The sequence below is a fragment of the Salvelinus namaycush genome, chromosome 26 (genome assembly GCF_016432855.1).
Source record: "Salvelinus namaycush isolate Seneca chromosome 26, SaNama_1.0, whole genome shotgun sequence".
NCBI classification, from domain to species: domain Eukaryota; kingdom Metazoa; phylum Chordata; class Actinopteri; order Salmoniformes; family Salmonidae; genus Salvelinus; species Salvelinus namaycush.
The window spans coordinates 16,315,807-16,339,191 of record NC_052332.1 but is presented as its reverse complement, the minus strand read 5'-3'; the positions used below and the strand labels follow the sequence as shown (position 1 = coordinate 16,339,191).

Here is a 23,385-nt window from a genome sequence, read left to right as displayed (position 1 = left end):
TGCAAGGATGTTTCCAGCTGAGAGTGTGCCTGCCTTTGTGTGTGTGTGTGTGTGTGTGTGTGTGTGTGTGTGTGTGTGTGTGTGTGTGTGTGTGTGTGTGTGTGTGTGTGTGTGTGTGTGTGTGTGTGTGTGTGTGTGTGTGTGTGTGTGTGTGTGTGTGTGTGTGTGTATGTACAGAACTTTAAGACATGAAGGTTAGTCAATACGAAAAATGTCAAGAACATTGAAGTTTCTTCAAGTGCAGTCGCAAAATCCATCAAGAGCCACAGTATGATGAAACTGTCTCTAATGAGGACCGCCACAGGAAAGGAAGACCCAGAGTTACCTCTGCTGGAGAGGATAAGTTCATTAGAGTTACCAGCCTCAGAAATAAAAGGCCAAATAAATACCTCACAAGGTTCAAGTAACAGACACATCTTAACATCAACTGTTCAGAGGAGACTGCGTGAATCAGGCCTTCATGGTCGAATTGCTGCAAAGAAACCACTACTAAAGGACACCAGTAAGAAGAACAGACTTACTTGGGCCAAGAAACATGAGCAATGGACATTAGACCGGTGAAAATCTGTCCTTTGGTCTGATGAGATTTTGAGATTTTTGGTTCCAACCGCTGTGTCTTTGTGAGACGCAGCGTAGGTGAACGGATGATCTCTGCATGTTTGGGTGTTGGGGTGCTTTGCTGGTGACACTCTCACTGATTAATTTAGAAAGCAAGGCACATGTAACCAGAATGGCTACCACAGCACTCTGCAGCGATACACCATCCCATCTGGTTTGCGCTTAGGGGACTATCGTTTATTTTTCAACAGGACAATGACCCAAAACACACCTCCAGGCTGTGTAAGTGCTGCATCAGATGACCTGGCCTCCACAATCACCTGACCTCAACCCAATTGAGATGGTTTGGGATAAGTTGGACCGCAGAGTGAAGGAAAAGCAGCCAACAAGTGCTGAGCATATGTGGGATCTCCTTCAAGACTGTTGTAGAAGCATTCCAGGTGAAGGTAGTTGAGAGAATGCCAAGAGTGTGCAAAGTTGTCATCAAGTTAAAGGGTGGCTACTTTGAAGAATCTAAAATAAAATACATTTTGATTTGTTTAACACTTTTTTGCTTACTACATGATTCCATATGTGTTATATCATAGTTTTGATGTCTTCACTAAACTTCTTATGGCTGCAGCCCGACACCGGTACACTTATGACAACAGCCAGCTCAAAGTGCAGGGCGTGAAATTCAAAAGATATTTTTTTTAAATATTTAACTTTCACACATTAACAAGTCCAATACAGCATATTAAAGGGACACATCTTGTGAATCCAGCCAACATGTCCGATTTTTAAAATGTTTTACAGGGAAGACACAATATGTAAATCTATTAGCTAACCACGTTAGCAAAAGACACCACTTTTTTTACTCCATCAGTTTTTTACTCCATCAGTAGCTATCACAAATTCGACCAAATAAAGATATAAATAGCCACTAACCAAGAAACAACTTCATCAGATGACAGTCTGATAACATATTTATTGTATAGCATATGTTTTGTTAGAAAAATGTGCATATTTCAGGTATAAATCATAGTTTACATTGCAGCTACAATCAGAAATTGCACCGAAAGCAGACAGAATAATTACAGACACCAACGCCAAATAACTAAATACTCATCATAAAACATTTCTGAAAAATACATAGTGTACAGCAATTGAAAGACAGGCATCTTGTGATTCCAGACAATATTTCCGATTTATCAAGTGTTTTACAGCGAAAACACAATATAGCGTTATATTAGCGTAGCCACAATAGCCAAAAACACAAGCAATTTCCCAGTAGCAAAAGTAAGCGATCGTAACAAACAGGCAAAAGATATATAATTTTTGACTAACCTTGATTTTCTTCCTCAGATGACAGTCCTATAACATCAGGTTATACATACACTTGTTCGAAAATGTGCATATTTAGAGCTGAAATCAATGGTTACACATTGTGCTAACTTAGCTACTTTTTCCCACTACGTCCGGATTTTTCCTGACACTTTTTCTGACACACATATTCTGACCAAATAGCTATTCATAAACATAACTAAAAAATACATGTTGTATAGGAAATGATAGATCCATTAGTTCTTAATGAAATCGCAGTGTTAGAATTCTAAAAATAACTTCATTACGATATGCAGCTTCGGTATAGCTAGAGTACCCAAAACGTTGGACGCCCACGACTAGTACACAGTTCGACAGATATATGAAATAGCATCATAAAATGTTTCTTACTTTTGCTGATCTTTCATCAGAATGTTGGACAAGGTGTCCTTTGTCCAGAACAGTCGTTGTTTGGAATTAGAACGGACTCTTTCCCTCTTGAATTAGCACGCGCACTAGCCAAGTGACACGGATCTCTCCAACGTCAACAAAGTCAGAGAACGGAACACGGCAAAACTCCCGAAAAAATTTCAATAATCTGATGAAACTATATTGAAAAAACATACTTTACGATGATATGGTCACATGTATCAAATAAAATCATAGCCGGAGATGTTAGTCGTCCACAACGACAGCTAAACAGAAGGCAAATCCATGTCCCCTTTCGCGCGCTCCAGAAAACAGAAAATGGACGGTCACGTCATACAAAGAGGTTTTATTCCACCTCAGACCAAGATAAACACGAAATGTCTTCTCTCACCGCCTCTTGACACCCAGGGGAAGGTGTATGAAGTGCACGTAGACTCTTACGTATCATGCCCATGTATAGGCAGGAAGAAGAACAGAGCCTCGATTTCAGACATTCCACTTCCTGGTCAGGAAGTGTGCTGCAGAATGACTTTTGTTTCACTCAGAGAAATAATTCAAACGGTTTTAGAAACTAGAGAGTGTTTTCTATCCAATAGTAATAATAATATGCATATTGTACGAGCAAGAATTGAGTACGAGGCCGTTTGAAATGGGCACCATTTATCTGGCTACTCAATACTGCCCCTTGCAGCCCAAACAGGTTAATGTAGGAAATAGTAAAAATAAAAACTTTGCGTATGTGTGTCCAAACTTTTGACTGGTGCTGTATGTCTTTCTGCATCTGCTTGAATGTGTCTATCTGCCTGTGTGTCTGTATCTGCTGTGTGTGTGTGTGTGTGTGTGTGTGTGTGTGTGTGTGTGTGTGTGTGTGTGTGTGTACACCCTTTTGCAACGACTCCAACGACTCAATGATCTAGAGCCTGTCATTTTCAAATGAGGGGGTCTGAGTGATATCCATTCTGGGGTCTTTGTCAGCAGATCTGCCTTCTTCATGGTGGTCATCCATAACAGGCCTGTTGCAGGGCCCACCTCCCCTGGTCTGATTGCACTGAGAACTGCTTTACTACCCTTTCTGTGACTTTACTTGGGCTGGGACTGATGAACTGTGTGGCTTTATCACACTTTTAATATTCTGGGAGAGATAAATTCGGCAGCTCTGGCAGCGCCCATACATCTGCATGTAATGACTTAAAGACTTCACTCTCAGTGGGATGATTGCATTGAGATCTATGGCCTCGATAGCCTCAGCAGATCTAGGCTCTTAGATCAACTTAACTGCAGCCCTCTTGGGATCCTATGGTTGAAGTGTTTTAGTGCAGACTATGGGGTTTATTTGATCACCTGTCTCACCTCAATTGTTCCTTTTTTCTCAATGCTGAGCAATTGCAGTACAGTGTTTATTACATGGCTTGGGAAGGGGTGAGTTTAAGATAAATTACTTCAGAGTAATATTGCTGAAGGATAAACTATACTTAATTTGTATTTCATAACAAGGACAGGGCTGTTGTATTGATTTGATTATCACTTTTCTATACACTGTTTTAAATCATATCCCACCCTTACATTGTTGCTCTCTTGAGAACAAGAGAGAAAATATTTATTGCCGGATTTCACCCAGCAAACAGGCGACGTCCTAAAGACATTAGGGGACATTCCTATTAGGTCCCTTTAAGGGTTTCTGTGAGACATTATCCCACTGATGTTCTGAGAACGTTTTAGGAACATTAAATAATGACACTCAGGATCATAGCAGGACGTTCAGTACAGTCCATTAGGGAACGTTACAAAATGGTTCCTATTTGGTTTTGATTGGATATGATCCATGGGACATTCAATGATGGACGTCGCATGATGGTCCCAAGGGAACGTTTTCTGGGGGACCATTGTCTAGCTCTCTGAAAGTTACCTGGACATCACTGAGGAGCATGTCAAGACCTTTTTAGGATGTTCTCAGGACTTACATTTTACGAGTCATTAGGACGTTGTGTGATAGTCCCAAGGGAACGTTCTCTGTGGGACTTTGTCTAGTTCCCTGTAATTTACCAGGAGGTCCCCGAGGACGTTTTTGGACATTGTTGTGATGTTGTGTCATGGTCCTTTTTTTTCTGTTTCTCATTTTGTTCCAGGGACATTCCCAAGGATGGTTTGTTCCGGGGACATCCCCAAAGACATTTATAGTATGTTCTCGGACAAAACGGTCCCCTGGACACAATGTCCCAAGAACATCCTAAAAACATCATGGGGGACATTCCTGGAACAAAATGGGAAGTAGACAAAAACCTCCAGAGCACCATGACACAACATCCCAAGAATGGGTCGTTTTTAGGACGTTCTTGGGATGTTGTGACATGGTCCCCTGAAGGGTTTTGCCTAGTTCCCAGTTTGTTTTTAGGACGTTCTTGGCATGTTGTGCATGGTGCTAAAGTACTGTTGTGAGTTTGGGTGGTCCTGTCCAACTTTTCCTTCACTTACTAAAGCAGAATTACAGTGTTTGAGATTGAAACAGCGATGATAGTTTGCTGTAGTTAAGCTCTTTGAGGGAATTGTTCAGAAATGATACATATCTTGAGGTGTTACGCAAGGCCAGTCATACTCTGGAGGCCTTCATAGGCCTGGGGCTCTCATTGTCAAGTCGAGACCTTGGGACTATAAGGTTATATCAGAAATGTTTGTCAAAAATGAGTTAGTCACATATAATTAATTGATCTTTAGATAGTTCTTCATATGTCTGTGAAGTTAGATTTTTGAAAAAGCTAATTTTAAGTGGAAAATTGTAAACTAGAAAGTTCTATCTGCATAAACCCAGTTGAATTTGGCACTATACGGTTCTCCCTGATATCCAATCACAAGCCTGAACAAATACAGACCTATCTGCGATTGCACCCCCCTCTCACCTTTCAGGTGAGGACCTTAATGGGGTATGAAAGAAGAATTCACTACAAAACAGTTCTGTGGTCTGGGATGTGAAAACTTTGATGCTCAATATCTCAGAACTATGCTTTGCGCAGTCAGAACCTTACAATCCCAAGGACACGAAGTATGGGTAGCTGCAGCCCAATATGGCGACCAGAGTATGGGTGAGTCGGTGTGTCAAATGTATGGTATGGCAAGTGAATCAGCTAATTGGGCAGATTTGTTGCCACTCAAGACCGTTTTGCGTAGCTGATTGGGCTGCACAATGAGTCGATAAGCCGGCGATCAGTACACAGGTGTTTTATTGACGTGCATGCCGACCTGAGGTGTTTCCTACTGGGCAGCTGTATCACAGTCATGTCACCGGCGGGAGCTAAATTGGCCATTTTTCCCCCTCCCATGATTTTATTTCAAGTTAGTTAACAGCCATACAAGAAATAACCAATATTGATAACCATCTAGATGTCACCTTGATACATACATTTACATTTGAGTCATTTAGCATATGGTCTTATCCAGAGCAATTAAGGTTAAGTGCCTTGCTCAAGGGCATATTGACAGATTTATCACCTAGTCTGCTCAGGGATTCGAACCAGCGGCCATTCAGTTACTGGCCCAACACTCTTAACTGCTAGTCTACCTGCCGCCCTACGTACATACAGGTTACTATCAATGGGTAGGGCATAAACAGCAACAACATCAGGACAGTGCCCTTCGCTCCCGCTTGCCAAGCACTACTGTCTGGCAACAGCATGGAAATAGCTACCTAGTAGCCAATATCAGGGTGACAGTCACAGTAAGCACGCACTATGATGCATGAAGTAACTGTACACCCATCATCTGTACTTTTAACCCTCCCCCACAAAAAAAATCTGTTTTATAAGTGATAATCTACAATTAAATATGACTAACACTCATCCTCTGGCTTCAAAAGAGAAGTCCAAACTCTCACGGTAGTTGCGTGGTAGAATAAAAAAAAAACACAGCTCAATCAAAAGCTTCTAACTAACCTATAGCATAGCTCTTTCGACACACCCACTCCTTTCCACATGCTTACTACTTTCCTTTCGACACACCCATTTGCCCATACTCCGGTCACCATATTGGGTTACAGCCTCCCCCTTCTCCTCTTTGTGCCAGACAGCTCTCTAAATCAAAGGAGCAATGAGAAGGAATCAATATCTCTGTTTGTTTGTTTCCAAAAATAAACAACTTTTGGTTTAGTCTGAAATGTTATTTTTAAAATTTGAGTCACTTGATCATGTGTTGGAATCTAATGTACTGTATGCTTTCCCAAAGCTGATAATGGCTCAATTTTGAATGGGAAAAGCACCCAGACTAGTTTCACCTTGATTCTATAAGAGTGGTTACCTTAGAGACCAACTACTGCAGACGCTTGAGATCAAGGTCAGCTATTTCTAGCCTCCTCATCAGATGTAATCTTAATGAACAGTATATATGTGTGAGTGTGTGTATGAGAGAGAGAGAGAAAGATGAAATAGGAAATATTGAGTACCAGTCAGGACATATAGTATACCTGTGTGCCATTTATATTCCACCTCAAAACTCCCCCTACCATACAGTATAGAAGAAGGATTTCAGAATATCCAGTTATATGTATTACATTTTCAATCTCTGGGCTCTGTGCTTTTATGTGGTGATCTCAACGTCAGGACTGCCATTGAGGTGGACTATATAGACACAGAGGGAAACACTGAATCTACAGTTTATATTGTTAATGGTAGGACAAGAGGTGACTCTCTTGGCAGATTCGCATATCAAATACAATTTTATTTGTCACATGCTCCGAATAAAACTGGTGGAGACTTTGCCGTGAAATGCTTGCTCACAAGTTTTTCCCAACAATGCAGAGTTTAAAAACAATAATACAAATAAATAGTAAGACAAGAGGAATAAAATACACAAGAATGGAGCTACTGTATACACAGATCAATGCGTAGAGGTACGAGATATTTAAGGTAGAATGAAGGCAAGGTACTGTAAAGTGACTAGGCATCAGGATAGATAATAAAATAAAGAACAGAGTAGCAGCAGAAAATGATTTGTGTGTCTGTGTGCGCGCGCGTGTGTGTGTGTGTGTGTGTGTGTGTGTGTGTGTGTGTGTGTGTGTGTGTGTGTGTGTGTGTGTGTGTGTGTGTGTGTGTGTGTGTATAGTTCCTTCAGAAAGTATTCACACCCTTTGACTTTTTCCACATTTTGTTGTGTTAGAGCCTGAATTTACAATAGATTAAATGTAGATTTGTTTGTCACTGGCCTACACACAATACCCCATAATGTCAAAGTGGAATTATGTTTATTTTTTTATTTTCTACAAATGAATTAAAAATGAAAAACTGCAGTGTCTTTGAGTCAATAAGTATTCAACCCCTTTGTTATGGCTAGCACACATAAGTTCAGGAGTACAAATTTGCTTAAGAAGTTGCATGGATTGACTCTGTGTGCAATAATAGTGTTTAACATGATTTTTGAATGACTTTGAATGACCTCATTTCTGTACCCCACACATAATTACATACAATTATTTGTAAGGTCCCTCAGTCGAGAAGTGGTTTCCAATGCCTCACAATGAAGGGAACCTATTGGTAAAAAAAAAAAAGAAGACATTGAATATCCTGTTGAGCATGGTGAAGTTATAAATTACACTTTGGATGGTGTATCAATACACCCAGTCACTACAAATATACAAGCATCCTTCCTAACTCAGTTGCCGGAGAGGAAGGAAACCACTGAGGGATTTCACCATGAGGCCAATAGTGACTTTAAAACAGTTCCATAATTTAATGGCTGTGATAGGAGAAAACTGAGGACGGATCAACAACATTGTAGTTACTCCTAACCTAATTGACAGAGGGAAAAGAAAGAAACCTGTACAGAATATAAAATATTCCAAAACATGCACTAAAGTAATGCTGCACATAAATTGCACAGCAATTAACTTTTTGTCCTGAATACAAAGTGTTATGTTTGGGGCAAATCCAGTACAACACATTACTGAGTACAACTCTTCATATTTTCAAGCATAGTGGTAGCTGCATCATGTTATGGGTATGCTTGTAATCATTAAGGACTGGGGAGTTTTTCAGAATAAAAATAAACAGAATAGAGCTACGCACAGGCCAAATCCTAGAGGAAACCTGGTCTACTTTCCACCAGATACTGGGAGACGAATTCACCTTTCAGCAGGACAATAACCTAAAACACAAGGCCAAATACACACTAGAGTTGCTTACCAAGAAGACAGTGAATGTTCGTGAGTGGCCGACATAGAGTTTTGACTTAAATCTACTTGAAAATCTATGGCAAAACCTGAAAATGATTGTCTAGCTATGACCAACAACCAATTTGACAGCTTTTTAATTCAGGCTGTAACACTACAAAATGTGTGGATAAGTCAAGGGGTATGAATACTTTCTGAAGGTACTGTGTGCGTGTGTGTGTGTTATGGGTGTGTGTGCGTTGTCATGGAAATTTCCTGTATTACTCAATAAAGAGAGAGAGCCAACCACACACAAGTCAGAGTTAAATTATATATTCCATTTTTAATATATATACAAGCTTCACCAAAGCCCTTTAATGACTCTCAGATCAATTCAGTGTCTATAAATGAATTCTCTGAGAGTGCTTACAAAACAATTCTTAGTTTCATTTATAGCCAAGATACACCCCTCTCAACTTACAAAGAATCCTTTACCCGAAAGAGGAGTATCCTATCGCTAGACAGCATCAGCTATAAATCATCGTTCAGTTTGATCTCCCAAGACAAGGTTTAAATCTCATGCTTGATACTTCACTGTCTACCAAAACATTACCTCATCCAATGGCATATATCAATTGTCATTTCTAGATACTCCCAAACCTGGACAAACTCAAAATCAGACAGTGAGCCCCTTAGGTCAAATACTAGGTCAAGATAAGGGCAACCTCAGAGGGGACATACAATGGTTCCAAACACGGCCAAACTCCTTCCCCCTATGAGAAAAGTAGGGAGTGACTGGCGTACAGACATTGTATGAGATAACTAACTGGTTCCCCAATTAATAACTCCATCCCGTCACATGGTTTAACATATACATTGACATATGAAGACAAGCCTGACCTCTCCCCTCTCTGGCCCCATTCTAATGACAAGTATCTCACAAGCATATGATGAAAATAACATCTTATCTATCTATGTTACTTAGCTAAATCTGATTCTGCCACGACAGCGTATGTAGTGTGTGGGTTTTGTGTGGGAGTGTATACTGTATATGGAACAGCTCTGTGCTAGGAGACAGTGTGGTGGATTACTCTATAGCCTTCATTCCATTTGAACGTGTTAATGCCTTTACATTCATGCCACAACTAGCCCTGTCAGACCACTGCCACATCACCCTTTATCTTAAAGGAAAGATGGAGTCAACTACAATCTCAAACCAGGAACCATACTGTACCTATTCAATCTCCCATTTACAAATGGAAAAATACCAGTAACACAGCGCATGAGACAGCTTGCTGCTGCAAGTTGAGGACACAGATGCACACACACACCCCTCTGCGTGCTGCTCCTAATCTGAAGCTTTAAAACACATTTTTTCCCGATCAGGAGTATCATCAATTTACGTATACAAGTATGGCCATGTCGGAACACCCCTACTCTTTAAACAGCAAATAAATTGATAACACGCATTTTGCTTAAGGAAAGAAAACATTAATTTGGCAACATATGAATTATATTCTACAAACTGCTAACATAATCATATACAAACAAAGTGCCCAAAGAGAAATGGTTTGGCAGTGAATGTATTACTGCCAGGAAAACTGTCAAACCAAAAACAAACCCCACAGACCAGGTTGGATGTATAAAATATCACCTGGCCCTAAAACAATATAAAAAGTTACTACAAGATGAAAACAAAAAGCTGTCTACATGTCTAATGAGCTTGAAAAAATGTAAGAGGCAATAAACCTAAACATGTTTTCGGAACTTTGGTGCAAGTTTCATACCTCACATAATATGAAGAACATCCCATTCGAAATGGCAACATTTTCAAAAACTACTTTGGAAAAACTGTATGAAAATACAGAATGCCAGAAATTAACCGAGACTCAGACAAAATTAGTTGATAAATTACAACATTTAAAGACCAATAAAACCCATTAGATATACCCATCACAATAACAGAGCTGAAAGAGAAAATCAAAGCCCTCAGTACAGTAAAGCCCTTGGGCCAGACAGTATCTGCACTGAGATGTTGAAGAGACAGCAGCCCTAAGCTGCAGGATGCCATATTCAACACTCTTCAACCTAGTGTTGAATGTAGAATATTTTCCAGTAATACGGACTAAAGACACGTAAACGGGCATCGAAGCTCTGAGGAGCGTGACACCTGATGACACATGGATGGAGATAACGTGAGTGTTTCTTAAAGCTGACCTCTGATTGGTTGACGAGCAGCCGTTTTTAGTTGTGATGGGATATTTTTGCCCTCAGAATAGCCTCAATTTGTCGGGCCATGGACTCTACAAGGAGTTGAAACCATTCCACAGGGATGTTGGCCCATGTTGACTCCAATGCTTCCCACAGTTGTGTCAAGTTGGCTGGATGTTCTTTGGGTGGTAGACCATTCTTGATACACACTGGAAACTTGAAAACCCCAGCAGTGTTGCAGTTCTTGACACACTCAAACTGGTGCACCTGGCACCTACTACCATACTTCGTTGAAAGGCACTTAAATAATTTGTCTTGCCCATTCACCCTCTGAATGGCACACATACATAATCCATGTCTCAATTGTCTCAAGGCTTAATAATCCTTATTTAACCTGTCTCCTCACCTTCATCTACACTGGTTGAAATGGATTTAACAGGTTGACATCAATAAGGGATCATAGCTTTCACCTGGATTCACCTGGTCAGTCTATGTAATGAAAAGAGGAGGTGTTCTTAATGTTTTGAACACTCAGTCTCTATAGAATCTAGTTTGACTGGTGGACACAAAAAGGATTCCAAAAGGGTTCTGCAGCTGTCGCCATAGGAGCACCATTTCTGGTTCCAGGTAGAACCTTTTTTGGTTCCAGGTAGAACTGTGTTGGGTTCCATGTAAAACCCTATGTGGAAAAGGTTCTACATGGAAGCCAAAAGGGTTCTACCTGGAACCAAAAGGGGTTCTTCAAATGGTTCTCCTATGGGGACAGCCCGAAGAACCCTTTTTGGTTCTAGATAGGGGTGGCAGGTAGCCTGGCGGGTAGGAGTGTTGGGCCAGTAACCAAAAGTTTGCTGGATCGAATCAGCTAACAAGGCAAAAATCTGTTGTTCTGCCACTGAGCAAGGCAGTTAACCCACTGTTCCCCGTGCACTGTGGATGTCGATTAAGGCAGCCCCCGGACCGCTCTGATTCAGAGGGGTTGGGAAGACACATTTCAGTTGAATGCATTCAGTTTTACAACTGACAAGGTATCCCCCTTTCTTTTTTTTTATATAGCACCTTTTTTTCTAAAAGTGTAGTGATTAGTGCTTTTCTGTCTCGCCTGCCAAGTATGTCTCATTGGCAGTCAAGTGAGGGGCGTTGCCTTTACAAACTAAGGTTTTATGTTCATTTACAGACTTCAAGCTTACTGGGAAATCCTAGGAAGTCGTGCCAAGGGAGAAGCAGAACTGATCTTCAATGTACTCTGGCGCACAGAACAAATATACTTACAATTATCATGGGCGAGTCAGAATAGCGCTAATCATTAGTGTGCATTGGTCACACTAGGATAGGAATAATGGGAACACGTCCACCTTCAGCAATTTATCACAATTCAACCCCTTATTGCAAAGCCATTAACCCTTTTTGGATGGTGCCATTGCTTTGCTTAAATCACAATGAACAGCAGATTTGTAGCACTCAGGAGACATTTGCTTGTTATCAGCATTTACACAGTGACCTACGTTTCCTCTCTTGTTGGCATGCTAGACTGCCATGCCCTCTGGCAGGCTGATAGGGGTGCCATCTCTGCCATGCATCTCTCTATTGTAAAAGGTTCTCCAGAGCATTGTATATCTAGAAGCTATGAAGTTTATCCCTGCGTAGTACACACTGAGTGTGCTGGCGTAGTGCAAACTAAGGTGAGTAGTGTGGACAGGAGGCCAAAGATCCGCTCAAGACTTATTTGCCAGATGACTCAGGGGGAAGGCTCCAAACAGACAGCAATTTAATCAATCTGACTAAAGGGAAATTCTGTGTGTTTTTTTTAGCCACTCCAAGGCAGGCCAGTGGCCATTCATTGAATTCTGTCTTGTTTGCTCTTATCACTTGATGGTGGGTGTGTGCGTGCAAATGGACATTTAGGTAGAGGTATAGGAGTTAAAATACTTGATGAGAGTTGGGCAAATAGCTAGATCTGCCTAATAGGTTGGATGGACATTTATATACACAGCAATTCTGTACAGCAATTCAGTTTTGTTTTGCAGAAGCATGTACAGAATGTCAGAAGCAGGATTGGAATTTTGTGATTTTAGGGGCAAAGCCATTTGGCTTTCAAGAGATATTTCGATTTGATTAACACTTTTTTGGTCACTATTGTTAGGTTCTTATTTTTCAGAGTAAATAACTCACAGACACTAGATAAGCTTTAACCAAGTTTAATTCTTCCCAAAGGTTCTGTACAGCTGCAATTCAGACAACCCAACATTTCTCCTAACACAGATATATATATCCCACTTAAGACACTCCGCCTTCTCTCCAATCCTTACATCTTATCGTTCGACAGGAAAAGAGTAACAGGATACTGAACCCTTATTACTCCCTTCAGTGGATCTGATCTCACCTCCTGACCTCACCTCCTGACCTCACCTAATCCACAGATGTCCATCTGTCTTTCCTGTATCAACACGATACACTCCCCCCGTCCCCCAACACATTCCAACGCCATCTGGCTTTCTACAGAGAACCATTCACTTCTGACATAAAACCAAGTCTCTTTCACTCCTAGTATTCTATGCTTCTTCTCTATCATTTATTTAATATCTCAATGTTCAAAATGTCGAATCCAACACTATATACATGATTCCATATGTGTTATTTCATAGTTTTGATGTCTTCAATATTATTCTACAATGTATAAAATGTCAAAATAAAGAAAAACCCTTGAATGAGTAGGTATGTCCAAACTTTTGACGGGTACTGTAAGTATTCAGACCATTTAATCAGTACTTTGTTGAAGCCCCTTTGGCAGTGCTTACAGCCTCGAGTCTACAAGCTTGGCACACCTGTATTTGGGGAGATTCTCCCATTCTTCTCTACATATCCTCTTAAGCTCTGTCAGGTTGGATGGGGAGCGTTGCGGCACAGCTATTTTCAGGTCTCTCCAGAGATGTTTGATCGGGTTCAAGTCCGGGCTCTGGCTGGGCCACTCAAGGACATTCAGAGACTTGTCCCGAAGCCACTCCTGCGTTGTCTTGGCTGTGTGCTTAGGGTCGTTGTCCTGTTGAAAGGTGAACCTTTGCTCCAGTCTGAGTTCCTGAGCACTCTGGAGCAGGTTTTCATCAAGGATCTCTCTGTACTTTGCTCCATTCATCTTTTCCTGACTAGTCTCCCATTCCCTGCCACTGAAAAACATCCCTACAGCATGATGCTGCTACCACCATGCTTCACTGTAGGGATCGTGCCAGGTTTCCTCCAGACGTGAGTCTTGGCATTCAGGCCAAAGAGTTTAATCTTGGTTTCATCAGACCAGAGAATCTTGTTTCTCATGGTCTGAGAGGCCTTTAAGTGTCTTTTAGAAAACTCCAAGCGGGCTGTCATGTGCCTTTTACCGAGGAGTGGCTTCCGTCTGGCCACTCTACCATAAAGGCCTGATTGGTGGAGTGCTACAGAGATAGTTGTCCCTCTAGAAGGTTTTTCCATCTCCACAGAGGAATTCTAAAGCTCTGTAAGAGTGACTATTGGGTTCTTGGTCATCTCCCTGACCAAGGCCCTTTTCCCCCGATTGCTCAGTTTGGCTGGGCGGCCAGCTCTAGGAAGAGTCTTGGTGGTTCCAAACTTCTTCCATTTAAGATTGATGGAGGTCACTGTGTTCTTGGGGACCTTCAATGCTGCATACATTTTTTGGTACCCTTCCACAGATCTGTGCCTTGACACAATCCTGTCGCGGATCTCTATGGACAATTTCTTAAAACTCATGGCTTGGTTTTTGCTCTGACATGCACTGTCAACTGTGGGACATTCTATAGATGGGTGTGTGCCTTTCGAATCATGTCCAATCAATTTAATTTACCACAGGTGGACTCCAGTCAAGTTGTAGAAACATCTGAAAGGATGATCAATGGAAACAGGATGCACCTGTCCTCAATTTCGTGTCTCATATTAAAGGGTCTGAATACTTATGTAAATAAGGTATTTCTGTTTTTTATTTGCAAACATTTCTAAAAAACAGTTTTCACTTTGTTATTATGGGGTATTGTGTGTAGATTGCTGAGGATTTGTTTTTGATTTAATCAATTTTAGGGTAAGGCTGTAAAGTAACAAAATGTGGAACAGTCAAGGGGTCTGAATACTTTCCGAAGGTACTGTACAATCATGTTTGACAAATATAGTGTAGGATAATTAATATTAATGTCGTCATTAGGCGTCATTCTGGGGGGTTGTATGTGTTCGAGTTTATGATAATTATTTCACTTGTGCTTATTTGCAACAACAAAAAAACGGTCAAAAAATAAATAAGTAATAAGGAATACGATTTTGAAGTGTCTGTCCTATATCTAGGAGATATAAGAAAGCTCCCTCACTACATGTCACGATCGTCTTCTTGTGAGAGAGTGGACCAAGGCGCAGCGTGTGCAAAATACATCTTCTTTTATTAAAGAAGAGAGAAAAAACAAGAAACGAACAACTATACACAAACTAACAAAATAACAAACTGACGACCGTGAAGCTATACATATAAATAGTGCTGACACAAACACTACACATAGACAATTACCCACAACAGCTAAAGCCTATGGCTGCCTTAAATATGGCTCCCAATCAGAGACAACAATAACCAGCTGTCTCTAATTGAGAACCAATTCAGGCAACCATAGACTTTCCTAGACACCTACACTGAACACTAAACCATCTACTCTACTTAACCCCCTAAACCATACAACACCCTAGACAATACAAAAACACACAAAGACAACCCACCCCAACTCACGCCCTGACCAACTAAATAAATAAAAGAAAAAGGAACAATAGGTCAGGAACGTGACACTACAGATGTTTTCGTGAGAAGCTCGATTTTCAGGAGGTCTCATGGTCTGCCAAACACCGCTGTAGCTCGGCCAACTTCCACCGCCGATACGGAAGGTCAACATAGGTCGATTGAACAGATAACATATGAACGTTCACATAATAAAAATTATTTAATTCAGCTTCTATATCGCTTTTCATTACAGAAAGAATCTCAAAGCGCTTGAAAATAAATAATAATAATAATATAGATAATATAATATATGTAGCTACGTAAGAGAGAGTAGGTCTGGACGATGACAAATGTCAGCTAGAGTTGAACGTTTTGGGTGTTTCAAGCCTCCGACAAATGGGGTGACAGTTGAGAGGGATCCACGTAGCTTGAGCAGAGGGATGGGTTTGTCAACAGGGGGGAGATGAGCAGGTCCTTCGGTGGCAGGCACAGTTCACTCTCCATTCAATGCGTCTCACTGGCGCTTCGCTAGCCCTGCCGTCTGACTACCTTGTACGGGATAACTTTTGTTGTTAAGGTCGCACTCACTCAATGATGTCAGCCTGCACAAGACTTCAGAGGAATCTTCAGACTGAGCAATGAATTCATCACTGCCAGCTCACCATCCATTGTAGACCTTCTCATGGTTCAGGAGACTGTAGAAAAACAAACGCACTAGCTAACGAACTAGATAGCTTGCTAGTATTGATATCTAGTAATGTTGAAAGAGCTGATTCGTCATCAAATTCAAAGGCAGGAAACACATAGGTAACTCCGTCTTTTTTCTAACTTATTTTGCTATTCAGTGTCAAAACGAAAAGGAAAACATTCAAACAAAAACAAATAAAAAATATGAAAAATTTACAAAATGTACAGGAGCTCTCAGCCTAGGCGACCTCAAGGTGCCATGGCAAAATGTGTAGAAAAGCAGAAAATTAACTATAAAACTGCACACATTGCCTGGCAACATTGAGGAGGGCCCTGTGAAACTGTTACGCCGCTGGTACCACTACAGTGACAAGCGTTTGTAACCCTGGCCAGGGGTCTCAGGAGGGGAGCCCCAGGGCAGTTACCAGATGCACTTATGGAGGAGCAACATGACCTTCACATGTGTAACGGCTGTCGTAGTCGTTCTCCTCCTCAGATGAGGAGGAGCATGGATCGGACCAAGATGCGGATTGGTAAGTATTCATTATTTAATGGAAAAACAACAAACACTACAAAATACAAAAACCAACAAACGTGACTAACCCGAAACAGTCCTGTGTGGCCCAAACACTGACACAGGAACAAACACCCACAAAACACAAGTGAAACCCTGGCTGCCTTAGTATGATTCTCAATCAGGGACAACGATTGACAGCTGTCTCTGATTGAGAATCATACCAGGCCGAACACAAAATCCCAACATAGAAAATCAAACCTAGACCAACCCACCCAACTCACGCCCTGACCAACTAAAACAAATACATGACAAAGGAAAACAGGTCAGGAACGTGACAGAACCCCCCCCTTAAGGTGCGAACTCCGGGCGCACCAGCACAAAGTCTAGGGGAGGGTCTGGGTGGGCGTCTGTCCACGGTGGCGGCTCTGGCGCTGGTCGTGGTCCCCACCCCACCATAGTCAACCCCCGCTTCCGTGGCCTCCTCCCAATATTCACCCTCCATGTCAATCCCACTATTCCAAAGGGCAGTAACAGACTGAGGGGTAGCACCTGACTGAGGGGTAGCACCTGACTGAGGGGTAGCACCTGACTGAGGGGTAGCACCTGACTGAGGGGCAGCACCTGACTGAGGGGTAGCACCTGACTGAGGGGCGGATCCTGGCTGGCTGGCTCTGGCGGATCCTGGCTGGCGGAAGGCTCTGGCTGGTCCTGGCTGGACGGCTCTGGCTGGTCCTGGCTGGACGGCTCTGGCTGGTCCTGGCTGGACGGCTCTGGCTGATCCTGGCTGGCGGAAGGCTCTGGCGGATCCTGGCTGGCGGAAGGCTCTGGCTGGTCCTGGCTGGATGGCTCTGGCTGGTCCTGGCTGGACGGCTCTGGCTGGTCCTGGCTGGACGGCTCTGGCTGATCCTGGCTGGCGGAAGGCTCTGGCGGATCCTGGCTGGCGGAAGGCTCTGGCTGGTCCTGGCTGGACGGCTCTGGCTGGTCCTGGCTGGACGGCTCTGGCTGGTCCTGGCTGGACGGCTCTGAAGGCTCGGGACAGACGGGCAGCGCTGGGCAGGCAGACAGTTCAGACCACGCTGGGCAGGCAGACAGTTCAGGCAGCGCTGAGCAGGCAAGCAGCGCAGGCGGCGTTGGGCAGACGGCCGACTCTGACCTGCTGAGGCGCACAGTAGGCCTGGTGCGTGGTGCCGGAACTGGAGGTACTGGGCTGGAGACACGCACCACAGGGAGAGTGCGTGGAGGAGGAACAGGGCTCTGGAAACGCACTGGAAGCCTGGTGCGTGGTGTTGGCACTGATGGTACTGGGCTGGGGTGGGAAGGTGGCGCCGGATATACCGGACCGTGAAGGAGGACACGCGCTCTTGAGCACCGAGCCTCCCCAACCCTACCAGGTTGACTGGTCCCCGTAGCCCTGCCAGTGCGGCGAGGTGGAATAGCCCGCACTGGGCTATGCAGGTGAACCGGGGACACCACCTGTAAGGCTGGTGCCATGTACGCCGGCCCGAGGAGACGTACTGGAGGCCAGATATGTTGGGCCGGCTTCATGGCACCCGGCTCGATGCCCAACCTAGCCCTCCCAGTGCGGCAAGGTGGAATAGCCCGCACTGGGCTAAGCACGCGTACTGGGGACACCGTGCGCTCCACCGCATAACACGGTGTCTGACCAGTACGACGCCCTCTCACTCCACGGTAAGCCCGGGGAGTTGGCTCGGGTATCCAACCCGGCTTCGCCACACTCCCCTTTAGCCCCCCCCCCCCCCCCCCAATAAATTTTTGGGTGAGCCTCTCGGGCTTCCAGCCGCTCTGCCTTGCTTTCGCCTCATAAAACCTCCTCTCCGCTTTCACTGCCTCCAGCTCCGCTTTGGGGCGGCGACACTCCTCTGGCTCTGCCCAGGGTCCTTTCCCGTCTAGGATTTCCTCCCAAGTCCATTCCTCTTTTCCCCATTGCTGTTGTTCTTGCCTTCCTTCTCCACTCCGCTTGGTCCTGTTTTGGTGGGTGTTTCTGTAACGGCTGTCGTAGTCGTTCTCCTCCTCAGACGAGGAGGAGCATGGATCGGACCAAGATGCGGATTGGTAAGTATTCATTATTTAATGGAAAAACAACAAACACTACAAAATACAAAAACAAACAAACGTGACTAACCCGAAACAGTCCTGTGTGGCCCAAACACTGACACAGGAACAAACACCCACAAAACACAAGTGAAACCCTGGCTGCCTTAGTATGATTCTCAATCAGGGACAACGATTGACAGCTGTCTCTGATTGAGAATCATACCAGGCCGAACACAAAATCCCAACATAGAAAATCAAACCTAGACCAACCCACCCAACTCACGCCCTGACCAACTAAAACAAATACATGACAAAGGAAAACAGGTCAGGAACGTGACAACATGGAGGTCCCTACTGACTGGATACTCTGGAATCTCTGTGAACTTGATGAATCTGTTGTCATTCTCCAGGGATTCTAAGTTCGTGGACAGAAGATCAGGTTCTGTCCAAGTTGTTGTCTTTTCACTCAGTCTGGAATCTTCATTTAAGGTCCTTTTCCATTGCAGCGGACCGAGATTGAATGTTTTAATGACACTTTGTGACAAATGTATTTTGTAGAAGCACTACACAAACGATTTTGGACTTTTGTAAATACTTAAAATCCTTTCCTGTTGTCAAATTACCTGGTGGCCTCATTGGTGGAACGTTATTCACTATTTTCATAATTTCATTTCTATGAATTATATAAAGTGTAATATTGGGATGCAAACTCAAAATTGAATAAATTTCAACTCTATGTCTTCTTTTTTTAAGCTCATAACCATGTGTGTGAGGTGTATACTTGGTTTCAAAGTAGATTTGTTTAAGACTACCAAGAAACACTGTGTGACCCTGACTTAGCCTGCTGCAGTAAAAGGTTAAACAAATCTCGCAACGTCAGGGGAGTCTGGCTTTGACAGTGAAAAAAACATCATACTGTAGTTCCGAACACATCAGGCTGCATTACTATATCTGACAATGAAAAAGTCCTGAAAACAAAGGCTTTCCTACAAGAAAAGCAAAAGTGTCCAAACTTCAATGGACAGTGGTGAAGGGCAGTGGACCGCTTAACGACAGATGTCGTGACATGGAAGCGAGCTAGCGAGCATCACGATATGTCGCAGACAAGGACAGCGTTAGCTCCAAGAAAATCGTTCAGGACTCCGGTCAATCTCCGAGGACTTCCAGAAAATGGAAAAAACTCCCAAAATAACCCACGCTGTCGACGACATCTTGGCACAAAGCAAAAACATTAGAGAGAAGAAAGCAGATAGAGTGAATGGAAAAAATAGACAGCTAAGTGTCGAAATGTTTTGTATTTTATGTTGTGTTCACTTCAGGGAATTAATATGACTGAAATGATCTTACCTGAGCCAGGCATCCATCTGGGAGAGTTTGGTTCTCTGTCAAGCTGGACATAAACTTTTTTTCTCTCCTCTCATAGAGGTTCTGAGTAGACTGCGTAAACAACAGTTTGTGGGTGTATGTTCAGTATCCTTGGAATAGTGTGTGTGTGTGTGTGTGTGTTTTGGAATGACTCCAAGTATTTCACAGAAATACACACAAGGGTGACTCAACAGCTCACAATGCATTGACACTATTCATGGCCACAGGCAGTGCCAAAAGTGTGTCCCCTACAACATGTATTTGTACAGATCCACTGTAGTTAATAGAAGAGGTTATAGAGTTGAGTATACGTAGTTTATATACTGTACGCATACACACACCACTTAAACACACCAGCATGAATGTTAACCTTGAACCAGTGAAACTCACAGAGGTCTTTTTTAAAGATGTTTCCTCAGTCTGATTGTAATTTTCATTCAGCCCATTGACTCCATCAATAGCTCCATCCCCGCAGCATTAGCAAGAAATCACATCCATTGCAAATATGCGTAAAATTCCCATTAGTCTCTCCCTCTGATGTTTTCTGAGCATCTCCTTTGAACAGACTTTACACGTCGATATCCCTGTCGACTTGAAGTTAACTATGGGACATTCAATTCTACCCTCCAGAACATTAATAAAAGCGATGGATTGATTTATGTTCTTTCTTTGGGGGCACCCAACTTTAAGTCTTTTAATCAGTTTGACCGGAGATCTATTTCACTTGAAGTGAGCAAATCACATGATCTAAGTCTGGCTCCAAGTCATATATCACACCATGGGGTTGTTAATATTTAAAGCACAATAGTCAATAGCACTATTACTGTTTGTTACTACTCAGCAGCAGTACAGGATGCCACTTTTGGCTTGCTAAGATCCTTTCTTAGTTCTCATCCTCTTTCAAAGCACTCGCTGCTCTCAGGCTACTCAGCACTGCCCTGGACTGTACCAGTGGGTCAGCGTAATTCTCTGTGACTAAGTGGATATAACACACATGCACACATATACACATGTCCACACCTGCACACACGTGCACACGTGCACACACACACACACACACACACACACACACACACACACACACACACACACACACACACACACACACACACACACACACACACACACACTCACGCACAGGCATATATGCACAGACACACACAGACACACAGACACACAAACACACACACACACAGACACACAAACACGCACACACACACACACACACACACACACACAGGCATATATGCACAGGCACACACACACACACACTCACACACACACACACACACACATATACACACACAGGCATATATGCGCAGGCACACACACACACACACACACACACACACACACACACACACACACACACACACACACACACACACACACACGCACACGCACACGCACACAGGCATATATGCGCAGGCACACACACACACACACGCACAGGCATATATGCACAGGCACAGGCACACACACACACACACACACACACACACACACACACACACACACACACACACACACACACACACACACACACACACACACACACACACACACACACACACACACACACACACACACACACACACACACACACTGCCTTTTGCTGTCATCTCTCCATTGGTGAGGAAACCATTAAGCACGATACCTCTCCAAAACTATCTTGCTGTTCCCCACTCCCATTTGCCATCATTCATTAATTCTATAATTAATTTGCTTTCATTTTTTCTCTTGTTTCCTCTCTCTCTTGCCCTCCCTCTCCCTCCTAAAACAGAGGTCCTGCCACCATGGAGACACATTTACAAAGAAGCCTTTTTCTCAACTAAACTGTCAAACCTGCAACAAAGAGTAGAATTAAGTATTGCATGAAAGGAGAATAACAACCCCTCTCATCCTTTCTCTGTCCCCCACTCTCCCTTTCCTCCCTTTCTCTCTCTCTCTCCCTATCTCTCTCCCTATCTCTCTCTCTCTCCCTATCTCTCTGTCATTCTCTCTATCTCTCTCTGGCTCTCTTTCTCCATGTCTCTCTCTGGCTGTGTAGAAGTGTGACTGCTTGCTCAGTCTGGAAGCTTACTCTGCTGACCAGAAGCGACGTGTGTGTCAGTGTCTGAAGGACAACATTGAAAAGCAGCTCCAGCTCCAGAGGAGTGTGCCGTTCGCACCTCCTGCTGACCAGGTAGGAATCACACACACACCCTCATCCTGCCACTTATTGGCTCATCTGTGATCACAATCATCCCTGCTCCAGTTCACTCACCGGATCATTGCTGAAGCACATGGCTTGTGGTCAGAGCCAATCAGTGCACAGTGTGTGACTGTGCTTCTCCAATGCAGTCTGCTGCTGTATCCTTTTTTTTATATCAAATTCAAATAAAATATAATTGTATTTGTAACATGCACCGAATACAACGGATGTAGACTTTACCGTGAAATGCTTGCTTACAAGCTCTTCTCAACGATGCAGAGTAAAAAAACACAAATAAAAAAACACAATAGTAATAAAATACACAAGAATGGAGCTATGTACAGGAGGTACCAGTACCAGATCAATGTGCAGGGTTGCGAGGTGTGTGCGAGGTGTGTGTGTGTGCATGTGTTTGTGTTGCATCGGTATGCGTGTGTGTTATGTATTTGTATGCAAATGTACTGTATGTGAATGTGTGTGGGTTTTGTGTGAGAGTGTCAGTGTAATGTGTGTATTTAGTGTGTAAACAGTGAGCTCCACAATTATTGAAACAGTACATATTTTGTTGTTTTGGCTCTGTACTTCTGCACTTTGGATTTTAAATGATACATTGACTATAAGATTAAAGTGCAGATTGTCAACTTGAATTTTAGGGTATTTTCATCCATATCGGTTGAACGGTTTAGAAATTAATGTAACGGTATTCCTCCTCCTCTACAACCGAAGAGGAGGAGTAGTGATTGAACCAAGGCGCAGCGGGTTGTGATGACATATTTATTTACAGAAAAGACGAAAAACACGAACTTCACTATAAACTAACAAAACAACAAAACGGAGTAGACAAACCTGGACATGCGAACTTACATACAACGCAGAACTCACGAACAGGAAAATGACTACACAAAAGACCGAACTTACAAACAAACCGAACAGTCCCGTATGGTGCGACAAACACTGACACAGGAGACAACCACCCACAACGAACACTGTGAAACAACCTACCTAAATATGACTCTCAATTAGAGGAAACGCCAAACACCTGCCTCTAATTGAGAGCCATACCAGGCAACCCTAAACCAACATAGAAACAGAAAACATAGAATGCCCACCCAAACTCACGTCCTGACCAACTAACACATACAACAAACTAACAGAAATAGGTCAGGAACGTGACATAACCCCCCCCTTAAGGTGCGAACTCC

At 43.1% G+C, this 23,385-nt stretch overlaps 1 protein-coding gene across 1 annotated transcript in view; it reads left to right on the top strand.

Annotated features, from left to right (window-relative positions):
• LOC120021895 (regulator of G-protein signaling 3-like) overlaps positions 1-23,385 on the top strand; it is a 145,681-nt gene that overhangs the window by 42,356 nt on the left and 79,940 nt on the right. Inside the window, exon 9 of the mRNA XM_038965735.1 lies at positions 22,040-22,174. Within this exon, the coding sequence (XP_038821663.1) occupies positions 22,040-22,174 (135 nt within the window). The remainder of the gene's footprint in view (positions 1-22,039; positions 22,175-23,385) is intronic.